The 27,497-nt window shown below is 43.1% G+C and overlaps 1 protein-coding gene across 2 annotated transcripts; it reads right to left on the bottom strand.

Annotated features, from left to right (window-relative positions):
• Positions 1-25,964, bottom strand: GPR137B (G protein-coupled receptor 137B). 2 transcript variants are annotated; one of them, XM_075748743.1, is made up of 8 exons: positions 25,751-25,964; positions 25,453-25,591; positions 16,660-16,709; positions 11,398-11,620; positions 7,459-7,612; positions 5,238-5,362; positions 2,353-2,477; positions 1-624 (listed from the first exon to the last, which is right to left on the bottom strand). In XM_075748743.1, exons 1-8 carry the CDS (start codon positions 25,819-25,821, stop codon positions 513-515), a joined length of 999 nt encoding a protein of 332 aa, XP_075604858.1. In that variant the 5' UTR covers positions 25,822-25,964; the 3' UTR covers positions 1-512. The 2 variants fall into 2 exon arrangements, with proteins under 2 accessions (XP_075604858.1, XP_075604857.1); XM_075748742.1 differs by having other exon boundaries at positions 25,453-25,964.
• Positions 25,965-27,497: the final 1,533 nt, after the last annotated feature.

Here is a 27,497-nt window from a genome sequence, read left to right as displayed (position 1 = left end):
TGTACTAGTAACTTGAAAAGACAGTATTTAATCAGGTTGATATTTTTCCCTTACAGGCTTTTATGCGCATGTAAGACTTGCTACTGTCATGCATTTGAACAACTCATTCATGTGTTTACAGTATATTCATCATAACCATGTATTTCTAACCTAATACACAGTGTAAAAAATAAAAATACTTTTAGAAAATAATTATGCCATTTTACTTCATGAAATTTGCTCTTTTAAAATGAGCATAAAATGATTAAATTATACTCTCTACCAACCCTACTCAAAGCCAAAAATGCCATGGCTGAGAACAAGGCATTAATTAGAACAGTCTTCAAAGTTTAAATCATTAGCTTATACTTCTCCTTGAACTATGAAAAGCTCGTGGCAAAGACAAGTTCTTCATTTATCTGTGCATAGGAACACTTCTAAAAACCAAAAGGTGAAGAAAAATTGCTAAGCTTTGTTTTTCAGAACATGTGTTTTAATATTGGAATGTCCTAGAATGCTGTAGTCGGTCGAAGTTATATGGGGCTTGGCCGCTCTGTGTCCAGTGCTGGATCTTGTTGGAGGGATCCAATGTAAGCCATGAAGCTGTTGTTCTGATGGCCCCAGTCATAGTAGTCTGGAGAGAGACTTTAAAAAAAAAAAATGGAAGAATTAGTGACTGGCAGGTTGGTTCTGCGGACACTTGGTTAGTGACCGTGGGCAAAATGCAACTGCATAGATGTGGTTCTCACGCTGAAGTGCAAAAATAACCCCCCCACCAAGGGTTCAGGCTGCCGTTCAGTTTTCTGATCTGTCAATTACTTGGGCCCAAGTGCTCTCAACTCACTGTTTCCTGGTTCTTCCAGTTCACTAAAGACTCACCCCTTTCTGCTTCGCTAATCCAGAAGGTGGTTTAAAACCCTGGAAGCGGTGCTGCTAATCCATGCAAGGGACGGTCAGTGACAGAGCTCAACCTCCTGCGCCCGTGTCCAAGGGGCTGATAGTTAGCCGCCCTGGCAACGCTGGCTTTTCACACGCGAGGCTGGTCTGTGCCTGTGTTCCCAGCATGGCTGGTTCCTGCGTGCCTCTCTGCATAGATACAGGACCAGCAAACGAGTAACGCATGACTGAGCCTCCTTTCAGGGCAGGCTAGTGTCCTGGCAGTGCCTTGCCTTCTCCGAATTGGATGATGTCATTCTTGCTGTAAGCTGCTCCTTCCCGGACAGGAACCCCTTCCTAAAGGTCACCATTCCACAGAGAAAACAGGCTTTTTGTGCCAGTTCTGGCTTGCATGGGATTTCATCAGGTGGATATGCATAAACTTTCAGCAAGTGGGAAAGCAAATGTCCCTTTCATTTCAGGTAGGCCCCAAGACATTTAACCATGCTGAGAGGCTTCTCGCCACCAGTCACAAGCTTGCCCTTGCTCACACACTTAAACTAGTAAGTGGCACTTCCTAGGCTACTCTTGGAAGAAACAGAGGGTGAAACATGCAACCCAAAGACCTCAGCTGAGATTCTGAAAGAGCAGCATGCTGCTACAATTCCTAAGTTATGGAACCATTTTCATTCTTGCGTCCTTGTAGTCTGTATGGGGCCCTTGAATCCCTACAGTCACTCGGTGCTGCCTTTCCACCTCAGCTTCCCCCTTTGCTTCCCCTCACCCCTAGAATTTATGCAACAATTGGAGCTAGACAATTTAGTCTTCTGCAGTGTGTGTGTTCTTTCTTCTACAGTTGCTGTTACAGGAAGCAAGTGGTTCTGTGCTGGTTTTGGCTGGGATAGAGTTAATTTTCTTCACAGTAGCTAGCATGGGGCTCTGGTTTGGATTTGTGCTGAAAACAGTGCTGATAACACAGGGATGTTTTCGTTACTGCTGAGGGGTGCTTACACAGAGCCAAGGCCTTTGCTGCTTCTCACCCCACCCCCCAGCGAGCAGGCTGGGGGTGCACAAGGAGTTGGGAGGGAACACAGCCAGGACAGCTGACCCCAACTGACCAAAGGGATATCCCATACCATATGATGTCATGCTCAGCATAAAAAGCTGGGGGAAGAAGGAAGGAAGGGGCAGAACATTCGGAGTGATGGCGTTTGTCTTCTCAAGCAACCGTTACACGTGATGCAGCCCTGCCTTCCTGGAGATGGCTGAACCCCTGCCTGCCCATGGGAAGTGGGGAATGAATTCCTTGGTTTGTTTTGCTTGTGCGTGTGGCTTTTGCTTTACCTATTAAACTGTCTTTATCTCAACCCGCGAGTTTTCTCACTTTTACCCTTCGATTCTCTCCCCCATCCCGCCAAGGGGGAGTGAGTAAGCAGCTGCCTGGGGCTCAGTTGCTAGGTGGGTTTAAACCACGACAGGTTCCGTCTTGTATCTCACCTGCCCTGTGTCCCCTGTGGTGCAATATTCCATGCTAGATCATCATCACTGTCGTATCTGCGAGGGTTGTCAAAGAAATAAGATCTGGGACTGAAGCCATGACTTGGGACCATTCCTGCGTTGGCCTGAAGGAAGGGAAACCTCAGTCAGTGCTTGCAACAGATTGATAAACTGCTTGGTGCCTGACTTCTAAAAGAAGTCACTGCAGACTTACCTCCTGGCTTCCAAAATAAACCAGGCAATTTTACATTTGCTGTAGACAACAGAAATCTTTTTGCATTTTCTGTTTTTCTCCACCAGCATAGTGATAGTCTACTGATCTTAACAGCTTTTCCTTTTCTTTCCTTCTAGCTAACAGACACAACCCATTTCTGACCCCACCCTCCAGTATGCATTTATCCTGCCTGCTGAATTCCTGTCCACTTTGCACTTTTAGCCAGCTGACTTGAAGTGAGCAGTAGGGAAGCAGCTGAGGGGCTGAAGGCTATGAAACACCTAAAGAGATTTGGGGTTATCTCCCACACTTGTAATCCTCCCTCCCAGCACTTTACCTCCCTTGCCTCAGGAACTGATCATGCTGAACCCTGGCACCCCGCTTAAGGAAATCACAGCTGAAAAGCCCCTTAGAAGCTCTCTGAGCAATTTCAGTATCTACCCTACGGTACTGTGAGGGTCAAATCCCAAGGAAAGGTCCTTTGATAAAACAGGGAAAGGGGTGTACATGTAACTCCTTCATTTACAAAGCATTTTGCTTTCATTTCCTTATGAATCAAGCCAGAAAACATACAAGACTCAAAAGGTCAGTTTGATTCTGGAAACAATGCAGAGGGACATCTAGGACATAGCTGAGCCTCTTCCACTGATCCACTGTTTCCATCCCCAGGGAACAGGGTTCCCTGCACCTGTGGATAAGCCAGGATGACATCTTCTCCTTGGCCTTAAGCAGGACAGCATTTTAATCTCACTCTGCTTTTTAGATGTTAAATAACTTTGACAAAGATGAACTAAAAATAGATCCCTCTCTGTCATCTCCTCCTTTCTAACATTTGTCTGGCCAAGGGTATGTCAAGGCAAAGGGCCACGCACTGCAGTTTCCCTGTGTCCACACCAAAGCGGACGGACACCTTGTTCCAGGCTAGAACCGTCTGTCGAGTGGAGCTTTACATTTGAACAGAGCGGAATGCAGGCTGCCCCTGACCAAACTTTTTGTTTCTGAAGTCCAGAACGAAATGTAAAACAAAAGAACAACAATTTCTTGGGATTGTTCCGTAGTAAAAATAAAGAAAATTTTGGAGTTTTACTAAATCAGAGCTGTTAAGATTTTTTTAACTAAAAGAGGGTTTGTCCCAATGCTAACTCCATGCTTTCTGGCCAAATTTCTACCACCAGGCATTGCATACTTAACTGCTTAACAGCTGGCCTGTTCAACACATTAGACTGAAGGCCTGTGGCCCTTGGTCTCCCTCTTGTGGCATACTTGCACTGAAGTTCCGTTTTGCTGGGTTTTTTGTTGTTTCTTTCTAACATTGTCTTTTCCAGTTTTCCTCTTACCATGATATTGTTTAGCATAAATATTTGTCTTGTGTAGAAAAACATCCATATATGACCTATCCAATATGAGAGATACTGTCTACCCTAAAAAAGGTACCCATAAAAGAAGTGGTATTACTGATTGGCTCTTCTGAACGGTACCTTTATGAAGTTGCAGAGTTAAGGCTTTCTGCAAATCACAATGCAAAAATACAATGTTCTGTGTGTTACCACAGTGCTCTTTGACTTGTGAGAGAACACTGCCTGTTTGACTCCATATGAGCTCCCGTTTGAGTAGGATTCCAAGTCTTCATGGGATCAGCTTTTTGAAAGAAGAGATTAGACCACATCCCTTCATTTCATTCTCTTGTGAATCTCTCCCACACTATCCAAACTCGACCACCAGTCTAGCCTTTCTAAACTCACTTTAAATAAAATGAGATCTCTCTCTGGTCACTCTTTAAAAGAGCAGCATCACTGGCCTGTAAAACATTTCTTCTCTTTGCAGTTGTACTGGCTAACTCCTAAGCAGGAGTGGGGCTCAGATTTTTTTTTTTTTTTTTTTTTTTTTGGTATGATGGACACTGGGGTTCATGGGGTTCTTAGTGTGATGTCAGGTATCACAGGTGAACAGGAAGAAGGGCTTTATACAGGTGGGAATTTGTTACTTCTCTACAGAAACAGAGACATTACCTGGGTAATCCCCAGTGCAGGGCTGATACTCCCCAAGTGTCTGTCAACCAGCATATCCTATGCTAACCTGGAAACATTGCCTACAGCTATGAAAAGATGCTTGTCCATGTATTGATTACCTAGATATTAAGGATACTTATAGGGAGTTATCCTTACAACTCACACAATCTTTGCTCTGTGAAATAGCAAACAAAAATGCCAGCAAGTGCTTATTATGACTATTGGTCTTTGACATGGAAATAATTCAATGGGTACAGGGCTGAAAGAATTCGATCTATTATTTCACACATGCCATTGAACAGTTAGCGCACAACCATTTTTACTGCTATGTGATGAAAGATCCCAAGTTTGGATAACAAACTTCTTTTCCAGTGACTCCAGTAAAGTACCATATTAACCCAAAGGGAAAATGGCCCTAAATTTAAAAAGGTTCCTGATTTTTAACTGCCTGAGAAACACCTTGTCGTCCTTCTGGGTAAATAAGATGAGTTTCTCTCATGAGGACTTAGTATGAAGTGGGAAGTCTGTACTGCTTTTATTCTGCCAAGGACACGTTGAAAAAGGGAAGTCAAAATGTAAAGAAGCAAAAGCTTCTTCAGAAGCTGAGCACTCCAGACCGGCCTGGACATACACTGACAAATACATTAACAAATTCCACTTACTAGATCTTTTGTAGGGTTTCGAACACGAAAGAAATACACAACCAAGGAAGTAGGCAAGAGCTCCCAAATGAAAAGAATCACGCCGAACACTATGTAACCTGCATCTCCCAGCTGACATTTCAGATCTGCCTGTTGAAAAGTCAAAGAGAAAAGTGTTTAAAATAAAGATGGCAGCTCATTTAAAGGTGCAGGAGGCAACATGTCTTATGAAGTATTTAAGTATTTAAGTGGCTGAAATGCTTAACATGGCCAGAAATTCTATCCAGTAAAGCCAGATTAACCTGGCTAATGACTAAAATCAATCATACTAAAAAAATCAAAATGCTATCTTGTAAGGTATATGACTACCCTTTCCTTCTACCTTTCCTCCTCCTTCTCCTCCTCGTATCATTCCTTCAGGAAAGTTTAATGCAGGGATCTTCCCAGTCTAAGAGTCTGGCAAGCAACCATTTGATCAAGTCATCAAATCCAGGTAATGAGAAACCAGTTTTCCAGTCCTTTTCCAGCTGGTAATAATACATAAAGGAAAAATCAATGCCCAGTTCTTCAAGGGCATTGTTGTAAATCTGCCTTTGAAGAATTAAGGCTTGGATCCCTTCAAATCAGTGCACAGTGCTAGCTTGAATAAGCATGCTGTTACTCCAGCATTAGCTTTGAACCTCTCATTCGATTTCCCCTCCACCTTCACCATAGCTGCAGAAGGCAAATCCTGTCCTTTCACGTGTTTTGCACAGAAGAGAAAAGGGTAATGTTTCTGACAGGTGACCTGAGGCGTTACCACAGTACAAACATTGGGCTGTACTTTTAAAAGTGACTCTTGATTTTGGTACCAAATTGAGTACCTGCTCCTTAATTCCAGGCTTTACAAATGGCTCAAATAATTTACCCCAAAATCCAGGCAATCCCAATGTCCCAAGTCAGATTGGACGTTCAAAAAATCACTCGTAGTGACCTAAGGCCTAAAGCATTCCAGTGAGCTCCCCATGAACAACCTCTGCCTCCACAGGGGAAACGGGACCAAATACTCTGGCCATAAAGTTCCCAGCCCCTGTTACTCCAGACTGTAGGAGTCAGCACCAGAAGTAACCCCTGCAAGGGCTCAGCAGCACCACCACCACTCCAGGCCCCAACAACTGGCGGGAAAATGTTTGATTCGGGAAATGAATCACAACCTAGTGCCACTTCCGCCTAAAACCTGTGGCTTCTATTTACACAGAGTGGCACCACTTCGGTGCACTCCTCTTCTCCGCACCGCAGCAGGGTTGATTAGCAGTCCCTTGACAGACCCTACTCAACTAACCTGTAATGAGGTCCTCTGGGCAATCCTACCCTACTGTTTACCTACTTATTTACGGTTTTATCTACTGCTCAACAGAAAATTGTTAATGGCCTACAGGTTTGCTTGGCCACCCTGGCAATACAAGGCCCTTGTGTGGCTGGGAACACTGCTTTTGGTCTGCAGGTGCTTGCTGAGAGGGTGAGGAGGTGTCATGTGTCCTGGATTTTGAGGTCAAACAAAATGTAGTCATGGTCCAGACTCAGGCCTGCCATTTTGCCCAGCCTTGACAGAGCTGGAAAACTACCGGGACCTAATTACGTGCCTCAAAGCAGAGAGAGGAGCTGGAAGCCCAAATTTTGTAATATTCAACAAAAAATCCCCTGCTATTTCCTTCAGTGTTTTTACCACTGTTGGTTTTCAATCTGAATTGTCACTTGCAATTAAAAGTTGGGAAGAATCATAGTCTTACCCTCAAACTACAGAAGGTTTCACGCCAGTGAAAGTCAGGTAAATAACTCCACAGCCCTGGATGGCAATGGGAGATTTGATGATGACTTCAGAACTGAGCATTTCAGTGGAATCAAATACTGTTTTTCTGCTTCTCCGAGTACAGTCCATTCTTTCTAACGGACAAAACACCTGCCTTTTTTAATAAAAGGATTTTTTTTTTTAAACAATAAAATCAAGGTAAATAAAAGATTGATTTTTTTTCCCAAAATTATTTGGCTAATGGTTACTTCTTTCTTTTAGCACTGGCGTTTTCTTTCCTCCTTATGCTGAAATTACCAGAAATTTGTATTTCTAGAGCAAAACAATCTGAGTGCATTGGATAAAAGAAAAAAATAATAACCTTTTAATATATGAATTCCTCTTGTCATAGCATTTAGGAAATCAGCCATCACATACAGAATGAGTTTTTCTCATTAGCAAATATTTTCGTACTTGCCTGATCTGACACGTTGTACCAATCGTAGTCAAAAGAATTGACTTTCTTGGTTTGGGAAAATGATAAGATGAACAAGTTGTAACAGGCTCGTGAGGTATAAAGTAATATAACAGTCACTCCTATAGTTGTCACCTGACAGACAGATGAACCCTGGAAGAGATTTAAACACAGGTCATGATTCATGAGGGCAGTTGACAAGAACATTTGCATGGACTTCGAGGGTTGTCATGCTGCTCTGCCTGATGCGACTGACTTTTTCTCTTTCCTTCTTTGATCAGTATATCCTACAATACGTCCATTCCTGTATTTTATCAGTACAGTGGTTTCCAGGCAATGGTAGCAGTTCCAGCCCTTACCAAGATGAGCTGCGACTATTTCCTACAACTTACTGTACAAGCACTATTTTCAGAGCAATGAAAACACACAAGAACTACCTTTGGTATCAGATGGAGCAAGAGGATTCAGCTTTCACCTGTGCATTAGCTACAGAGCATCCTGTATCAGATGCTGGCTAGCTAGCATGATGCAACCTTGCATCTTTTTACAACTGCTTGCTGTGCACCTATTTCCTGAGTACAGAGCAGATCATAACAGTCAGCAGTTAAAGACAGCACAGACAGGAACAGAACATCCTGCCTTACCTAATGTCAACAAAGAGGAGACAAAGTGGAAGCACGGCCTATGGGCAGAGTGACCATGGCAGTGCAGTCTGTGAGTGGCACCTTGGACACAAGGGGAGGAATGAGACTGCAAAGTGTGAAATCAGAACGGTTCCTAAGCCCTAGAGAGAAAAAAGGACAGATCAGAGGAAAGAGCCTAATCCAGTGAGGAATAAGTGAGACACCTGACCACTGTGTCAGGTGGGGAGGGTCACTGGGGGGACTGAGACTCCAGCACAGGAGCTGTTGTAGCAGCAGGAAAGGAAGGAATCCAGGAGCCATGGCTACGGGGGTCAGTGAGAGTCTGATCAGAGGGAGGCAGGCATACAAAACATGGGATTGGCTTTGAAGGAAGAAGTTCAAAGTAAATTCCGTGCAGTTGGATCTGGAATACTGCTTTGCATAGCCAAAGGAGGAAAGATGAAGTAAAGCTCTCTGCGCTTTTAGGGGAGCAAAATACCTTACTGTCCATTTGCTTCATGAGCCCTGCCTTCTCCTTCTCCTGGCAGAGACCCACACCATGAAGATGGGCTCCTCTCACCCGTGTGAGAAAAGGAAGCTGCTCCTCCACTCACAGGACCTTGTATACCAGTGCAGGAGACAGGAAGGTCTGCACCCAGTTCCTCCACTCACACTGCTTCCAGGTTTGCAGCCAAGGAGCAGAGGCTCAAAGTGCTGTGGCAAGTAGAGCACAGACATAATTGGCTACTAAAGTATCAGGGAAAGTCACCAAGCCACCATGTCCTACATCCCTGGCCTTTAGGAGATTACCAGGGCCCTTCTGCTGCTCACCCATGCTAGTGGCTATTGTCCCTGCAGCTCTGCCAACCAAGCTCCTTGGGCAGGATGTTCCCTGATGGGTGTCAGTAAAAAGGAGCTCAGGGAGTAGTCAGAAAAGCTTGCATAAAACTAGTTTGCCTGTTTTCCCAGCAAAATAATACTGATTCAGGGAACAGCCAGGCTCGGGAGTATTACAAAATCCCCAATGCAGTCAACCGCTCTGACTGACTTTCTGCTTCAAACACGCTGGAACTACCACCATCCACCAGGCCATAAACTGCAGCCACATCAGCAGTGAGCCAAGAGCCTGCTGCTATACGGGAATTGAAGCCAGATACGTAGCAGGCAGTGGTAAAAGCTGTGGCAAGACCAGCAAGCGGGAAATACCACAAAGAGGAAATTTTTGCTAGGCACTTCTCTATTCTCCTTCGGTACTAGCAAGTGCTGCTGTCATGGAAACTGAGGGTGAGAGAGCAGAGAGAAGCTGCTGACTAGGATATACCATATCCCAGCTCAGTGGCATTTACAGACCAGGATAGCAGAAGTGAAGAACAGAATGGGGTCAGTATTTCCCTAGTTAGGTTTCCCTATATAGCTGTCATTCTTTAATAGTTAACAGTTAAATATGCTGCAGATTTAACAAACTTCAATCCCACCAGACACAAAAAAGGAGGTGAAAATGTCCTGGGTTTGCTGCCAGACAAATATACTTAATGGCTTGGGGAAGGGAAAGCCCAGCAGTAAAAGCAAAGCCAGAGGAATCCTTTTTCAGTCACAGGCCCCAACAGAAAAGAGGGGGAACCCCGAGTCGGTAGTGTGTCCCACTACATGATGCTTCTGGCCAGCACAGAACTGGCCCAAGTCGGCACCTATGGGCAGGGCTGTGCACCTACTTGTGCTCTCCTAGCCTTGGCGCAGAGGACCAGACCGGTTCTGGTCATGGAGGTGAATGCGTTTTCACATGTGCTCAGAAGATACGTGCCAGTAGATGGGAGATGCAAATAAAAGGCTGCCAGTACCGATGCCTATCTATGTGCGCTGCAGAATATGCATTATTTCCAGCGCTGCTTCTATCATATCACTGCAGAGAATGGATTTTTCTTCTTTAGCTAGTTTTTTCAGCACAACAGTACCAGATTAAACCAGGATGTTTTTCACTGCCAGCTCTAGCCATCCATATCCCTAAGTATGTGCAGTTAAATCCTACTGGAAGTCCCCAGAGGAACTCCCATTTCAGGTCAGCAGAAAGGAGCAAAGAGCTCTTTAATTCTCATTTCCACATTCGAACTTTCATCAGCTGAGCATTCTGTCCTTTCCTGTCTGCAATAACGTTAGAGTTTGTTTTTCATGAAATAACTTGACGAAGATCAGGTTTCCTGCAGGAAGAGGAAACGGAACAAAGTAATCTACCAAAGCCTCCCTTAGGTTAACTGCACTTTGTTACAGAGATTTACGCTTCCGTGATTTGCAGCAGTACAAGAACTTCTCTTACTAGTAAAAATAATCCATTGCCCATGCCCTTTGGTCAGCATACGACAGGCTTGAAAGAAACAAAACAAACAAAGCTGTGTTTTTAAATCTTCCATTCAGCCCTGAACTTTCAGTTGTTGTACAGTACAGCCAGATTTGATTAAACAGGAAAAGTACTCCTTTCATCTGATTCAGTAAATGGAGAGAGGAATTTTATTATAATATTTTCTAAATAGCAGCTGAAACTTACATTTTTTTAAAGGTTTGGTAATGGTAATGTGCTATTGGTTAAACTTATAATTTAACTATCTACTGTAAATGCAAGGACCTTTGAAAGCCCCGTTTCGTTATTTATAGATACAAAACATCTTCACCGATTTTATAATAAACACTGCACATTTACGTGATGCCACCCAGCGCCTTGACCACTGAACGTGTCCAAAGCTGTAAACCTAACAATATTTTTTAAAGAACATTTTGTAGACTCAAAGGAGAGATTTTTTTCCCCCTTCTCCCCACTTGGCTAAATTACAATGTATTAAGTCTTTGAAAACACATTCTCATGATCTGTTGGACAGTATGCAAATGTATAAACAGAGATTCATATTTCTCTGTCTGGCTAATTGTCAGCATGCTGCTACCTTAAACAGTTAACTTAATCAGTCAATAATTTGACAAGCTTAAGGATCCCAAAGTATAGACCACTTACATGTAGCAGCACTGAAATGAAGCGGTCTTCACATGGGGAAAGCAGTATCCACTTGAAAAGCATCTGTGAGAAACTCCAGCCAATAAGTTCTGTAAACTCTGCCTCAAGACACATATTTTGGGGTCACTGGTGTTAGCAAAAGCACCCTTGCTACCACTTAGTATTTAATTAATGTATTGAACAGGATGGCCAGCCAAGTGCAAGCTGTGAAGCTTAAGGCCTCCAGCTCTTATGGGATCTAACGAACCGTGTGGCTTTGCCTTGCACTGCCCTTGTCTCTCAGAAGGTACTTGAAAAGAACTGAAAATGTACCTTACCTTGGACTCCAAGTAAATGTTGGCTAAAGACATCTTGGAAATCTTATACAGGCAGATGGAGAGTGAAACAGCGCACAGCACAAACAACGTGTCATTAATTGCCACCCGGACAGAGACAATGACTTTTCTCTCTGAATTCTGTGTCCTCACCAATACTGCACATGTTAAGTTCACCAAGAGGAAGAGGAGACTTATGAAAAGAGAAGCCAGGTAGAGGGGCAACCTGGGAGAGTGAGGAGAAAACAGTTTTAGCGACATTGTTCAGCAAGTGTCAGTCATGAGATGGAAGTTGCACTCTGAGCAATGGAAGCTGCACGCATTGGGCTGCCACAGCTGACCGAGTGACCAGCTGCCCAAGCCCAAACCAGAGTGCTCCAGATTGCTGGAGAAATTAACTTTGCTCATTTCAAACTTGTTTTTACAGTTACACAACAAGCTGTAAGTCAAGAAACTAATGTCAAGCAGCAAAACATGGAAGACTGTTTGCAGCAGAAATACAACAGCACAGTTCTTAAAAACTACTTAAAATACACACGTACTTTCTTAGAGTGTGCACTTTATATACAGCACAAAGCCTCTGACTACTTACTGACAGGACAAACCTCGCAAAAGGTTGAGTTGCCTGGCACGGGCTGGGTTTGACCCTGGTTTTACTGCACCACCCCTGCCATGAGAAGCATCACTGACTGCTGATGTTTGCCATCAGATTTCACATTAAATTAGGGAAGTGTCTAACAGTAGGAAAAATCTCTGAGTTGCTGGTTCTCCAGCATCTTTCTCTGTCCCTTTTCCTAAATAACTTGGTCATGGGCAGCCTCTTGAAAGAAACATCAAGAAATTTAAATATGCTTATTGATTCCGGGTTGGCATTTTGCCATCTATGCCAGGCAAAAGGTTCATTTGCACAACCACAGGAGCAGAGCTGGAACAGGAATGTGACAGACAGAAGCCGGCATGTTTTTCTCCATCTGTTTTTTCCTACCTACCCAGCACCGATACCTGCAATATAAGTATACCACATACTCAGGGAAAGCTGCTTCTAATTCCTCTTTATTCCTACACACAGCTGTGAAGCTTTTTCACTTAAATAAAGGAAGGGGGGTGGGGGAAGCATATTTTCATTTCAGGTGTTTGCTTACTTCATTATCATTGCTGACCAAGGCAATTACTGATAAGGGTCATAACCTGCAGTCACTGAACAAGAGGTTTTGGCCACAGCTTTTCATACCTGCTGGGAACTTTGAATTTGGCTAACAACAAACATCCAGACTGTCCCCGAGGAATCAAATTCTGATTTTTAAACATACTTTACCCAATGGTGATCTTTTTCTTTCACACATTCATATCCTTTTGGGTAGCATCAACCCAGCTACAAAGCTGAAGCACAGCTGGTTTCTTTTCAGAGAGCAAGAAAGGAATGGGTATACCTTTGATACCTTTTAAGTGTGTAACAGGGAGAACTGAAAGCCTAAAAGTCCCTGCTTGTGAATCAATGCCCTTCTTTCCAGCTATATCTGCAGTGAGGAAGGATGCTGTCTTTTCCTTGCCAGTCACAGAAATTCCTTCTCGGGGGAAGATCGTGCTCATTCTTAACCTTTGAGGGCAGGGCTCTGTTTTTAGGATAAGCAGCTAGAGATAATTCCTTTAAACCTCACAGTCTAATGCTAGAAACACTGCAGTCCTGAAGCTGCTCTCTCACACAGCTCCCTCTGGAGAATGCAGTTCCCAGTTGTAGTGGTGGTACATTTACAGCTTTTATTAATATCTCAAAAGTCTTTAAGTGGCTGTCATGCGTCTGTCTTTCCTTCCCCTCCCAAAATCTATTTAATAGTCTCATCTCTGCTCCCCCACTGTAGTGCAGGTAAAATATTCTTGTGGGCTTCAGGCTTACGAGGAAAGGAATGCTCTTACATGCTGCCTGCTTGCAGGACAGTATGTGCTCTCTTTTTGCTCAGCTTAGTCAGAGGGACCTTCTGCTTCAGTGCAGCCTGCATGCCTTTGATGCTGGCTTGCTACCAGCAATGCTTGGAGGCCTCCAGGCCAGGCTCCTCCTTGATGGACTTTAGCAGGAAAAAAAAAAAAAAAACAAGCACTGTCACACTCTCATGCCCACACACTCCTGTATGTGCCAGGGTGAGCTGTCATGACCAGTGAGTTGTGCAACTCTTCACATAATGATCTTCCATCTCCCTTATTAACATGATGTGGCTGGGGAAACGGCTGCCTGTTGTGACAATAGAAGCATTGTTGCTGAACTTCTGAAAAAACACTGATGGAGATGCAGGCTGTCTCTCAGGGCAGTTTTAGGGTCTCTGCAGCTGCAGAAAGCACTCCTAACTCACTTAAAGGCAGAATATATCCTTACATCTCAACTATAAGGGCACCTAAAAGGCATGAATAAGCATATGGGTTTTTTAGAAAATAGAAAAGCAGGGTGGGAGAGGTGCTTCCAGATTGCACCAGTGACTGTTCAAAAGCCTATTATGCCTAATCCCCATTTTGGGGCTAGTCCCTTAAAAGGAGCTGTGTGTAATCTTGCAGGGCTGGGGACAGCACATGCCAGGGTGTTCTTTCTGTGTCAGGCTGGATGCACCCCTAAGCTTTTCTTTGAGTTTAAAATAAAACTTCAGATGAATGCAGTGAGTTTTGCATTAACAGGAAAATCTGTTTGAAACTACTGCATGTTGTATGTGGTTTCCTCAGAAACCATACAGCCTCTGAGGCTTGTGTGTAACACAGTATGCACAGCACACAAGCCTCATCTGAACCCAGTGACTGTAAGAAATCCCCAAGCCCATGGAGATGTGCAGAAGAACTGTTTAAATACAAAGTGTGGCTGGCATAGGCTGCACCTTGTGCTCTTTTGCCACAGTGACTAACATCATGAAGGCTGTGCTGAGTAAAATCTACTTAAAATTCTGGATCTCTTACAGTATTTTATCAATTTTTTCCATATTTGAAATGATTCTGATTTTTGAGACCTGTGCCAATACATAGACAGCAGTCCTACCTCTCTGTTGCCCTGTTTATATTGCCATTATCTATTGCAGAAATGCCAATACCAGGCAATAAGTTCTGACACTTCTAAAGAAAATGGGGGGGCGGGGAATCAAAACATGAACATTCAACAATGAAGAAAAGTCAAATTCAGTAAGTGCAGACTCCAGCCCTTGTCTGTAGGCCATCCATCTTTCTACCATCCATGTCTTCATCAGGATTTGAGCAACCTGATCTAATGAAAGATGAACTAGATGCTCTTTAAAGGTCCCTTCCAACCCAAACCATTCTGTGATTCTATGATCTTTCACTAGCTTGTTAGAATTAAGATTCGGGACCTCAGCTGTGCACGTACACATATTACACCACTTCAGTTGCCCTGTATAAGAAAGGAAGCGAGGTCAGCTTTATTTATATGGCTCTTTCCACAGGCTAACCACATTCATGCGAAGAGATCTAAACATTAAAACAAAATACTACTGAACAACTTTACCAACAGAGCTGAATAAGAGAGAAAAAGCTAGACCGGATCCAAGAGTGATCTGTGTTAGAAATGCAGGAGGCAAGAGTCAGGGTGGACATGGTGCTGTTGTAGGGAGGGCAGTCTGTCCATGAGTAATCCCAGTCACAATACATAAGTGGTTAGGAATAGAAACGCTCCAAGAACCACATGCAGGATGCTAATGTAATCACTTCAGAGGCATTGACTAATTATCATAAGCTCTCTTTGCTGGAAGACAGTCAGTTTCAAGCAGTTTTCAAGACTAAAGCCTTGTCACAAACGTCAGTAACAGATGAGGTTCAAAGCTTCTCCCTCTCACCTCTAAAGCCAGCCAGGAACCTGTTCACAGACCTGCCCTATACCACCCTGACCTGCTGCCCAGGCTTTGTGCAAAGCCATCCTCTTTGTTCCTCTCGCCGATGCGTACCATCAGGGCGGGCACACTTGCATTGGGGGCTGGCTGGGGACCTCGCTGGTGTGTGCTGTGCCTGTTTGCCAGCCCATACTCCTGGATTTCCTTCCCACAGAAACCAGAGTGCAAAGGGAGGTGAATGTATTTATATGCTACAGTGTTTACCAGGGAGCATCCAGCTCTTGCCCCTTGCGGTTTGGGATGTGGCCAAGGTATGCACTAACTTGAAAGCATTCCTGAGGCCTCCAAAATACATGCAGCCTCTCTGTTCCCATCCTGACGATTTCTACATCAGCTGCAGTTCAGCATGGAGTCCACAGCCCTCAGTCAGCCATCACACCCTGCGTGTTCCACATCCTCACCAGCCCAAGCACAGCCCACCCCAGCCTGCTCTCACTGTACTGCCATTCTACCAAACATGGTTTCTGAAGCACTTGCTCCAGACGATGGCCTCTCCAGCTGTATCAAAGCCCAGTTGGATAACAAACTTTCCAGGGCAAGGACAATGTTAGTATTTGACCTGTTGATACAGTACTATGTTCTCCTAACAGTCAGCAAGTAACAGGTCAGATTTCAGTTTCAAATTACTCTGTTTTCCTATCCTGAATTTAGATTGTAAATTCTTTCTTTAGAATGGAGACAACTTCTCTCTCTCTCTTCTCCTGTCTAAGCAACATTGCCCAACTGAGGCTTTTAGGCATTGCCACAATAAAAAGTAATTTATTGAGCTCTTTCTCAGCTTTCTGGACATTACAGCTCTTTGGGGAGCTTTCAAATAGTTCCTGACAATCTCTCCCACTCAACAAAATCCCAAACAAATCCCTCCACCTAAATGCAAAGCTGCCATAACCTCAACTCTATGGAGTCATGGGAGGTTATCTGTGAGCTCCCAAACACATCATCAAGCTAAATCCATTCTCGCTAGCTTCACAACTCTTCTCATCTTCCCAAAACTTTGTAGTCTTTTATTACCACTGACCTCACAGATTAATACATACCCAGTCCCACTCATTCCTGTCAAAATAAATATGTCACTCTGGTACCTTTACCAAAGCACTGGATCTGAATTCACCTAGCAATACAAATGTTAAGAACCTGTAAACAAGTCACCAGGGTGTTTTCTGCTTGCGTTTGAAATATGTGAATGTCTAAAAATGGTGCTTGTGTTGGGAAATTACAGAGACTTCTAAATGTCATAGGAAGCAGCTGGCCTCAGAACCATCATCATAAAACATTGGTAGATAAATATGAATAGCTGAGATACGAGTGCCACAAATTATCAAAGATGTAGTGTTTCTCAAAAAGCATGGCTGCTACTCATTACCACATTGAATGTTTGCATAGTTCTTACCTGTATTTCAGTAGCTCTGGGGAATATTTTGATTTAGCTTTGAAAATCACCTGCAAAACAGAAAAATATTGCATCAAACATGGGATACATGTAAGTAAAGACAGACACTGTGATCCACAGGAATCCTGTCTCACAGGTCACAAGAAATGTAATGATAGGTTTCATTACATAACAGATTTGCATTTATTGCTTATGCATGGCAGGCAAGCTCTAAGCACATTAAAACCACTCAGCAGGCGATCACGATGTATACATATTGTCTACACCATTATTTTCACTTACTCTGGGCTTGGGAATAAGGTCCTTTATACCAGTATTCACAAAAGGACCAAAGCCAGTATAATCATAGAGGCAGGAGATTATTAGGCTTTTACATGACCTGGCAGTACATGTCTTTCACATAGACCAGTTCATACCAGCCTATTAGCTCAGATGCTCTATTCACATGAAGAGCCCATCATAGTACCCTAGCCTGAAATTGGATATATATGTTTGTATCTATGTTACATTGCCGAAAGAATGCCATCGAGAACCAAATTCACTGTTTTACCAAGGTATATATGGCTTCTGCTGACTGTTCACTATACAACAATATGTATTTTTACAGTGAGATAGCTCAGACCCAGTAGTTACCTTTCTGTAACAGAAAAAAATAAAATACTGACATGTTTTCTGCAATGTAGCTAGGTAATATCAGTCACAGGTATTTAACCACCATCAGAAATTATTCAAAAATATATTAGCATATTTTATATCTTATTTATTAAAAAAATTACAGGGAAGCATCACTGCTTTTTCATAAGCTAACATGGTTTCCATACAGACTCAGTTTGCAAATGTTCATTTAAATCAACACCGAAGCACGCTGATTGCTAATATTAGAAAAAACCCTCATGCTGTATGACTTACTCTGGGTTGTTTCCTAATTGTTTTCTCCTCAGGTTATCCTGCCTTATCGATTTCACTTAGTTTTGCATGCCCTTTAGTATAGCTTGCATAACATTTGCTATGATTATCATGCTTTCCCAAGGAAACAGGACTTACATGATCACTATGTATGTGTAGGCATGTGTCTGCCTATCAACCTGTTTATCTGTCCCCCCGCTAATCTTACTTAAAACTCTCCAGTCAGACAACTGATGGAAAAATACTTGAAGCATCAAACACATGATCCTTTACCACCCTCCTGAAAATTAGTGACCCAACAGAAGTCAGGAACCCTGTAAATGCATCTGATATATGACCTCTCTGAGGAGAATCCTGCATAATGATCCTACACATCCCCCAATATGAGAGTGTCTGCATAGCAAAGTATTGTAAGAAATGCCCCAGTTACGGAAACAGCTCAAAGTCAAGCATGAGACATAGATCTGGAGAAAATCAGGCTTCACTTGTTCCAGCGGTCCTGGAACAACTTGTCATTTAACTCCTATTCACCATAAACAGCTGCCTTGACATGGAAATTATTCTTGTGACGCATCAGCCTGCTTAGCACTAGCTGAACCAGCAGAGAACACAGCTTTTCAGCAGGCCCTAGCAAAATAATAGCCAAGAATAAAATTTAAAAGTGGTGTGAGGGGGGAAATCGCTAAAAATTTTCTGCAACCATTGATACTGTTTTCAATAGTTAACATCTCTGGCAGTTTCCCTTACAAAAGATTTTTGTGATTAATTCTCTAAAATCCTGGATCGTGAATGCTCACAGGAGTTCAGGAAGAAGTTTTATGTTGTTTTACTTACTTGCTACTGAAAGGAGACATACAAGAGGCTTGTGAATGTTCTGTGTCTGAGGTATAAAAAGAGGGGCTGTCAGTTTTAAGAGATGGGGTTCAAAATACTTCCTGTACACTTTTTGTACTAGACTTGTTGCCTATTCTGCTTATTCTGGAAGACACTGTGAGCAAGAGGGAAGGAACAGATTCCTGACCTCAATGAAACTAAACAAGTAAAACTTGTCTCTAGGGCCATTCCACAATCCTCACCTGTTCTGACTAGCACTTACTCACACATACTGTACCGTTAATTTTGACAGCTTTCAGGAGTAGCACTGAAGAGCAGCGTTCAGAGCCTCTGCAAAGAACTACAAAAGGCACGCAATTTGCAGTGGGCAATGAATTGTGCTGGGTCCACAAAACCTAGAAAATTCACAAGTTCCTGAACACCATCGCCCGTGGTTGCCCAAAAAGGACCCACTCACCCCTATAACATCACAGAGCACTCCTGTCACATAAACCAGTCCAAGGCTGCCCTATGTAGAAAAGCTCCACGGATAACTTAGCTAAAACCAAAAAATTATGTTCTTGCTGCAGATCCAGCAGGATCTCCAGATGTGAGATTGCCAAAACAGCTGTCATTGTGATTCCACATTTGGTGGGCCTCTCTCAGCCGATAAATGCTTCTGAATTTTATCAGAGTAAAATGACCATTAAGAAAGAAAATGAACACTGCATAAAATGTGGGTGCTACACAGAATGAAAGCTACACTATAAGGCATGGACACTCTTACAGATTCACTGCTAGACAGAAATATAGGCAGCCAAATTCTGCCACTTTGCTTAAACACTGATGGGGCCTTAGTTCATGAGTAGCCTTGCTGGAAGCAATGTGGTTGTCAGAGAATAAAGGGCTGTTCAGTGGGAGTAAGGATGTCAGAAGCTGATCTCAATATACCTTCCGTGCGTGGGTGCAGCTTTTAACAGTCATTTAGCTCAAGAGACTGGTTGCTCAATGGTCCCTCCCCGCAACAGTGTTGAGAAAGCTTCTAGTCAATATCTGAGTCATCTAAGCAAGTCTTCCAGCAAACCAGAGCAAACCAGGCTATTCCTAAGAATAGACTAAACAGCAAACAGAAGGCAGACTTTTTTTTTTTTAAAAAAAGACCTTTCAGACATCCCCAAGATGAACGGCAACACAGAAAACTCAGTGAAATTCCTTGCTAATTTTCTAATGTCTAAAGTGTTACTTTTTCATCTTAAAAGTATTTCCCCTTTTGCTTGTTCTTGAAAGGAGAAGTATCCTGTTTTGACTCCTTGTTTTTGCCAAAGGACTGGAAACCTCAAGTGAGATTCTCACAATCCCTCCTCCACTCCCCTGAGGTATATGTCTGGCATATAAAACTGCAGCAGTGCAAAAGGACTCCAAAAAGCCCTTCATACAGCCAGGGGAAATTTCTGTTGCAGGAACTGATGTAAACAGCTGGCCTTAAAGACATTTTACCAGGTCCCAGCAGAGGAGAAGTGAGGATGGCATGGGAGTCCATTAGCTCAGCTGCAGAGAGCTCTGCAGAGCTGCTGGGCAGCAGAGAAGGCAGACTGGGCCAGGCTGCCGTAGCTTAGGGGGGTTCCAGCTACGGTTATGAAAGCTAAATCAGGAGCCACTCTGGCCCTGTAAGTATCAATGAAACAGGTGTCAAAGCCAAGTCACGTATTCCCAGAGCAAAAGAAAAAGAAAATATCACTGGAGCAATTTTCAGTCCATGCTCTGATTTAGCTGAACTGACGTGATGGCTGGCACAACCCTCCACTGTACCTCTAGTGCTAGCTGATCAACTCACTTTTACAGGAGACACAGCTCAGCTTACCAAAAAGCCTGAGGTATGTGTTAAGTGCTCGCATATGTCTCAAGCTGGCCCTTTGTACAGGAATGAAGTCCAGCTTTATTTACCAGTTCTCATTTCTAAAACTCTATAAGGAGCATAGCGTGTTCTTTTCCTTGCCAGTTCCTTTCACCACGGCACTTCTCTTCCTCTGTCACACTCCATGCAAGCTTCTCTTTGCACCCTGAAAATATGCCATAACCTCATGCAGGCCCAGAGTCCCTCACCATCAGCATGTACATCTTTCCTCTGCTGTGTATCTTCCAGTCCCAGGCCCACCTTCCCCATTCTCCTTCTCCCATGTTCATTCTTTCATTTGAATCAGATTCCCCAAAATATGCAAGTTTTCCTTCTACTCTGTAAACTCTACAGAGTTTGTAGGGCCTACAGACATGAGCAACATGACTCACTAACATACTCAGTCTTGGGTAAATTGGTAAAAATAGTCCTGAAAGGACAGGGACCATTGTGGGGCTGGCAGCCACAGTGAACTTGCATGTGTAGCTTTCCTATCAAATTACATTCTAAGTCAAATGACTTCATTTTTCATGTCAGATGCTGACAGCCAGCCAGCCTGCAGTTGCAATTTGTCTCCTATAGATCCAATACTAAGAGCAATGTTTTACGCCAAACATATTTGCTGATGCTTTACCATCCGTAGTTAGACTCCTGGGTAGTTCTACGTACATCTAAAGCATGCTTTAAATTAATAACAAGCTTTATAAAATATGGTGCATTCATTTCTATTAAAAGTAAGTATTTCTCCTAAATAAAATGCCCTCTCTTCTCTCACTGGTAGTATTACTTTTGAAATGCTATCCCCAGTAATTAAAGAATGAGAAGTTCTCTTCATTTTCTTCCCAGAACTAACACATACCCAGTTCCAGAGATACACGTAACCTCATGGAAAGCCTTGTGCTGGTTTTACCCCGCCCTGCCAGGCACTGCCAGCACAACCAGCTTCCCTCTAAACTGCCTTACTCTGCACAATTCCTCTTCATTTGAAAGTCCCTGATTTTATCAGCCCTGCCTGGGAGGCAGGGTAAGCTTCTCAATGTGGATGCCAGAGAAAAGGGAAGATGGTTAAGGAGGAGGAAGGAGAGGTAAATCTGCCTACCAGCCCTTCTCCACCCATACAGCCTCAATTCTTTAGCTCAGCACCACATTTCCTAGGTCTTGGAGAATTTCCCAACCAGATAATTAAACCTACAGCCCACCAAATGTTTTACTGTGCCTGGCCACAGAGGAGGCCTGGGATTTCCAGCATACCCTACAGCTCACGGTCTTTGGCCCTGACCTTGATTTTGAGTCTGTAACCTTCCATCCTAGCGTCCCTCCTGCTTCATTTGTATCCTGCTCCCCAGGGAAATGTAAAGTTTGAAGCAAACAGGACAAAGTGAAGCAAACCCTTTCTCTGTCCACCTCACATACACACACCAGAAAAGGCAACTTACTTTATTTCCCAGAGCCTCTTTACACTTTTGCCCACAGCACTGACTGTAAAGCCTGAGGACTCCTTTCAGTCTCCTCTTGTTAGGGACAGGGAAGATCTGGCTAGGCAGGACATGAATAAAAGAGTGCCTAAGTCCTGGGATCCTCGCTCTCTGGAGTCACTTGAAGTGGAAAATACATCATTTGCCGATTTGCAGTCTTTGCTTTATCAAGCAGCAAAATAAACCTGTGGGAGCTGCAGGTGTGAGGCAAATGTATCTACAGGCTTTTTGGTCTCTGTAGGTGGAAACGCACACTTCAGCTCCGTATCTGCTCTGGCTTGGTACAATGCAGTTAGTTACCAGTGTTGGGCTACTGCTTCACGGAAGTGCCACTGGATCTTATCTTCACTTGAGATTTATTTTAATGACTTCTAAGTAGATGCAGGCTTATCCTGAAAGGGTAGGTCAAATTATTTTTTTTTCTTTAGAAGAGAATGAATACAGATACAGGATTAATAAATTCTAATAAATTTAGTGCTCTCACTAGAAATCATACATATTTTCTGCTGTATGATTTCTGAGAGGAGCTAATATTGTATAAGCCTTATCTGCAGCAGTCTTATCTTCTATTCTGCCATAAGTAGGGCATCAAGACCATAGTGAAGGACCCTGAATTTGGCTTTTAATCCAAAGATCCCACAGGAACTGTTCCGAGTCAAAACTATTTTGATTGTCACTTCTCTTTCATCCACAGATCCCCCACTTTAGCAACCTTCCCCAGCGCATGACAGCTCCTTCTGCTGTATCTGTTGATGGTGATGCTCAAGTCTGGGAACAACCCTTCCTGTGCTGATGCCATCATGGCTTGTTTGTCTTGCTACACATAAAATACAGTCTAAATTTGTGTCCCCATTGCTTTGGGATACCTATTACATAGAGAATAGTTGTGGCTAACTCTGTCAAGTTCTAAGGTGCTCATTATTCTGAAAAATGCCCTCGGGCACTTGCCAAATGTGGTTTTTTGTTTGGCCAGGAGGATTTGCAATATTTTTGAAACCACTTTTTCTTTTCACATCTATGTCTGAAAGTTTTCCTAGCAGTGCCACGTGTCTGGGTGCCGTACAGCAGATAATAAACACCTGCAAATTGAAAAGACCCATAAGGTCTGGTCTCTTCCAGTGCCTTGTCCCTATAGTATACATAGATCACTTCTTTCTCTCTAGCTACGCACCAGTTAAATCGCATGATTTTCATGCAATGAGACACAGCTGCAGACCCTTCTTGCCTGCCTTCTAGAGAAAAAAAATGATAAAAGTTGTTTCTGAACAGGTCTGTGAAGTTATAAGCCATTACTGAAAACAAAATTCTCTCTCCCCACCCCTTTCACACTAGTTCTTGCTTGCCTACTGTGGAAAGCTAGATGCACATTAAATATACAGTCTCAAGACGATGCTGAATTTCAAGCCAAACCACCTTTTAATGGTTAGAAGAAAAGAATTAATAACAGTGAATTAAAAATATGTGCACTTATTCTCTGTCTTACATTATATTCCTACAGTGTGTTGTGCTTGTATTTTTTAAGGTTTTGTTTTAGCCGGTGAGATACTTGAGATGAGATTTCACTGAGAGCAACCAGCTCTACAGCAAACAACAATACTAATAATATGCCTGTCTACAGTGGCCCATGATCTTTAAAGATTATGATGGACATCACAAACTCCGAAAGTCCCTTGCAAATATTTCAAAAGTATGACAACGGCTCTTCAAGACAGGTAACTATTACGCTCTCTTACAGACAGGCTCAGAGGCAGATTGTGAGGACTCATGGTGACAAAGCAGAAATTGTCTCAAAGGCAGAACCAATAGTCTTAGCATTTTTTCTGTTTCCAATCACTGACTTGTACTTCCTGAATGATATCAGACAGCAATGCCAAAAATGAGTTAAAAGGACACGTGTGCATTCTGTATGCTGTCTTTTTAGATCTTCCTTAGACGAAAGGAATCAGTTACCCACTAGGTAGAGGCCCCCAAGTGCTGGCACAGAGGGCAGACTGGTGTGCCCCCTCTGTGCTCACACCAGCCTCGGCTTCTCTTGCCGAAGAGCGAGGATGCAGCATTCTGCCTCCAGACTTCCACAGCAGCCCTATGTGTGTGTCTGAGGGAAGAGTCTGACCTACAGCTATGACTTAGCCCCAGCTGCTGTGATGGGGATGAACTGTGTGATGATGGACGTTTGCCCCTGGGGAACTACACCATTATCAAATGACTCTCACAATAGCTCTGGGATAAAGCATAGGTCACCACATGCCTGAGCTGGATTTGAGTAGCATGTAGATGAAAGGTTCCTGTAATCCCTTAATATATTGCAAGTCCCAGGGAGTGGGAGCAGGGTGAGTTAGCAGGTGTTTCAGACGCTGAATCCAGAAAAGTAAACCTAAGCACAAAACTGTGTATGTGGTTCTAAGTATTTAATACCCTCTACAACTCAAGTGATCCTCTTACAGCTGTCATGCTTACCATTGCTGTTTTTTCAGCTCTGGGATGGCAGCTCTCACAAGCAGTCTGATCTCTCCAGCCAGGCTGTTCAGAATTGACAGGCCTGTAATTGCTACAGAGCACTGTGAAACACTGTAGGCATTACAGAAGCACCCAGACCCAGGCACTGAGCTGGTTCCAAGTGGGGCCCACAGCAACACCCAGAGCATCCTAAGCACTGCCGGGGGTGCTCCAGGGCTGGCTGGTGCTCTCCTGGCCAACTACCCCTGCACTGGGAAAGCGGACTTTGGCAACTGTCATCTAAGTGCAGGCTTGGCTTCCTGCTCCAGGTCCATAGTGGGACTGAGGAGATCGAGAATCCAGTCCCTGCCCTCCCGCAAGCTTCCTGTGAGATCTTAGGCAAGCCCAGCAGCCTTTCTTTGCCTCAGCATGCCAATATCCTGTCCTGCAGGCCAGTCCCAAGATACCCAAGCTCACCATAAATACTTCCAAGCAAGTCTAACTGCAGCAACCTGGAACACTGTGCAGCCTAACTCATGTGGCTTCTTAGCTGTCCTTAGCACAGATAGATACACTCTCAAGACCCCTTTCTGAAATGGAGATACTATTTCCTTTACTCCAGTATACAGGTAATTTACCTTTACATCACCGCATCCTTGAAATAGAGTGTATCTCTGTACAGCACTTAGCACTTACTGGGGTGCGGAGTCACTGCTATTTGTAATACAGATCATTATAGGAATTTGGGTCCACAGTAGGACTCGATCAACAGTTTTGATTATGGTACACAGAATAGAAATCTCACTCAGAAACATGTTAGCCAACTTGTGAAAAACTGGGGTGGGGTGTTGCCAGCAAAATTAGAAATTACAGTTCTGACTGCACACAGAGATCAGCTCTGCTAAGCCAGGAGGTTTATGAAATCTCATAAAAACAACAATAATAATAAAAAATAATAGAACGGCAGTTTGGATGTCCAGCTTTCAAGCTCTCCTATACATTTTTCCCCCCAACCTTTAAATTAAATTGCACCCATTTAATAGACAGTATATATTATTTGCCATTCCTAAATGATCACTTCAGACTCCAGTTTCATTATAACACTGATCACTTGCATATAGATCAAAAGTTAAAATTTCCAACTAAATAACTGAAATTTGCTTTTTGCATTGCCAAGGTACATTAGGAAATTACATTTTTCTCATGATTATTAGAAAATAATGCTTTACCATTCTGTCAGATTTAATCAACCAAATATCTGTTGCTTACCTGTGTGAAGTAAAGATTCATCAGGGTCAGGGTGAAAAACTGGAGGCAGACTGGGAAGCAATAGAGAAGCCAGAAGATGAAGGGGCTGAGAGAATTTGCTGTGACAAAGTCTTTGAAGTAAAACGAAAAGAGCACAGTCCTAAGGGAGGCCCAAAACAAGCACAGAAACAGAAAGACAGTTTGGTAACTGAACCTTTTGTGCCTGTAGTGAAGGACCAGCCAGAGCTGGACGTAGATGAACACAAAAAGCAGTGAATAAAAAACAGTATATACAATGGTCAGGCCCAACTTCACATACGGAGGGACAGCTGGCGTCAGGGTCGGCGGGAGGGTGTCATTTTTCAGTGGGTCCCACTCAGGGGCCTCCATTTGATATCAGGAATCGTCAGAATTATTTATTAAGTTTGGCTGCTGCTGTTGCCTCCTCCTCCTCCTTCTCCTTTCATCTTCCTACAGCATAGGAATCAAGAAAATGAAAGAAAACAAGCTGCACTTCCTCTTTGGCAGCTCACTGTGGGCTGGTAGCACATGATCACAATTCAGAATGATTCATTAGGACTGCCTTTGTCAGCAATTGGCAGGGAACAGCTCAGAAACATCAGCCCTTTACTGATGTTTGTGCAGGAATCTTTACCATCCTTAAGAAACAAAGAAATCCACCAGCCCCTGAACGGTTTACTGCTGAATTTTTTTTCTAAGGAGAATTATCTAGATTTTAAATTAGTTAAGTAATTCTCTATTTTCTACAAGAAGCAGGTACCTGACATTTTCCCAGTGGCGGCCACGCTGTATCTTTGTAGGATTTTTTGTCTTGTTTCCCATTTAGCAAGTACTTTATTTAGCTGCATTTCATTAGGAATAATTTTAAGCACCTTAAAAGTACTCCTGAAATTCAAACCACTGCAATAAGCTGTTACGGTTCAGCTCTGCACTGCAGAAACCTTGCCGTTTATAAGGAAATACACAATTTGCACAGCAAATCTAGCACATCCAGTATCTTCTTTTTCTTCTAGCATAAGACGTTTCATTACAATGGGAGAAAAGGCACATCAAGGCTTCCAAACATGGCATATACAGGAACAAATAAAACCCCCTAAATACCCAAATTCACCAAAGCATACATGCAGCTACAGGTTCTTTTCTTCTTGGTTGTTGTCTACTTGTGCCATCACTGTGGCAACAGCTGACCAGACACGCCTTCTCACAAGTGTGCAGATGTGCCCTTGGGATTAAATCTATAAATTAATAGGCGCTATGGCAGGCTGCTGGGTTTGACTCATGGGGGTGAGAAGTGAGAACTGAAACTAAGTGGTTTAGATATTTGTTGCGTGGTGCAAATGCTTCATATATCTCTAGGTCATGTATAACATCATATACCATTAAATAACAAGGTTTTTAAAAGATACCTTGGTTATGGCTGGAGCACTGCCATGTGTCGTTCTATCGTTTATAGTAAACTGATTACAAGAAGTGCTTGTTACCTGGAGGTAACACCAGGGAGGACCCCACATGTCTGGTGAGCAGGGAAAAAAGATCCCTTCATTGAAAGAGTCCATGCAGTCAATTAACACAGTGTTCAGGGTATGCAGATACTGACACTGAGTACTACCTAAAATAATGATTTCCATTATTAATGCCTCACCCCAAGAGGAGTTCAGTACTAATAATCTGTTGAAAAGGACAATTATAATTGTGCTTATTAATATTAATACAGCATACATAAGTTTGGATGGTTCTTTAAAGAGATCTCTAAGCCCATCCTGCCCTAAAAATACCCACACCAAACACTTAAAGCTATGTTCCAAAATCCACGTTTAGGTACTGAAACATAAGCAGTTTGATTTTAAAGGTGCTAAGCAAACTCAGCTCCCTTTGACTGGAAAGGGATCTGTGGGTTCTCAGTGCTTAAGTAAATCAGGTGACTTCTATTAAGGTGTCTAGATATGATTTTAAGACCCTTACCAGGAACAGTCAGCTTTGGAAATCCTGGATAAACAGCTCACAGAAGCAAGGTGATACACAGCACCGAGTGGCTGTGTCGATTT

Source organism: Balearica regulorum, chromosome 3 (assembly GCF_011004875.1).
Source record: "Balearica regulorum gibbericeps isolate bBalReg1 chromosome 3, bBalReg1.pri, whole genome shotgun sequence".
In the NCBI taxonomy this organism is placed as follows: Eukaryota; Metazoa; Chordata; class Aves; order Gruiformes; family Gruidae; genus Balearica; species Balearica regulorum.
The sequence above is the reverse complement of the archived record's forward strand: the minus strand, read 5'-3'. Positions and strand labels throughout refer to the sequence as shown.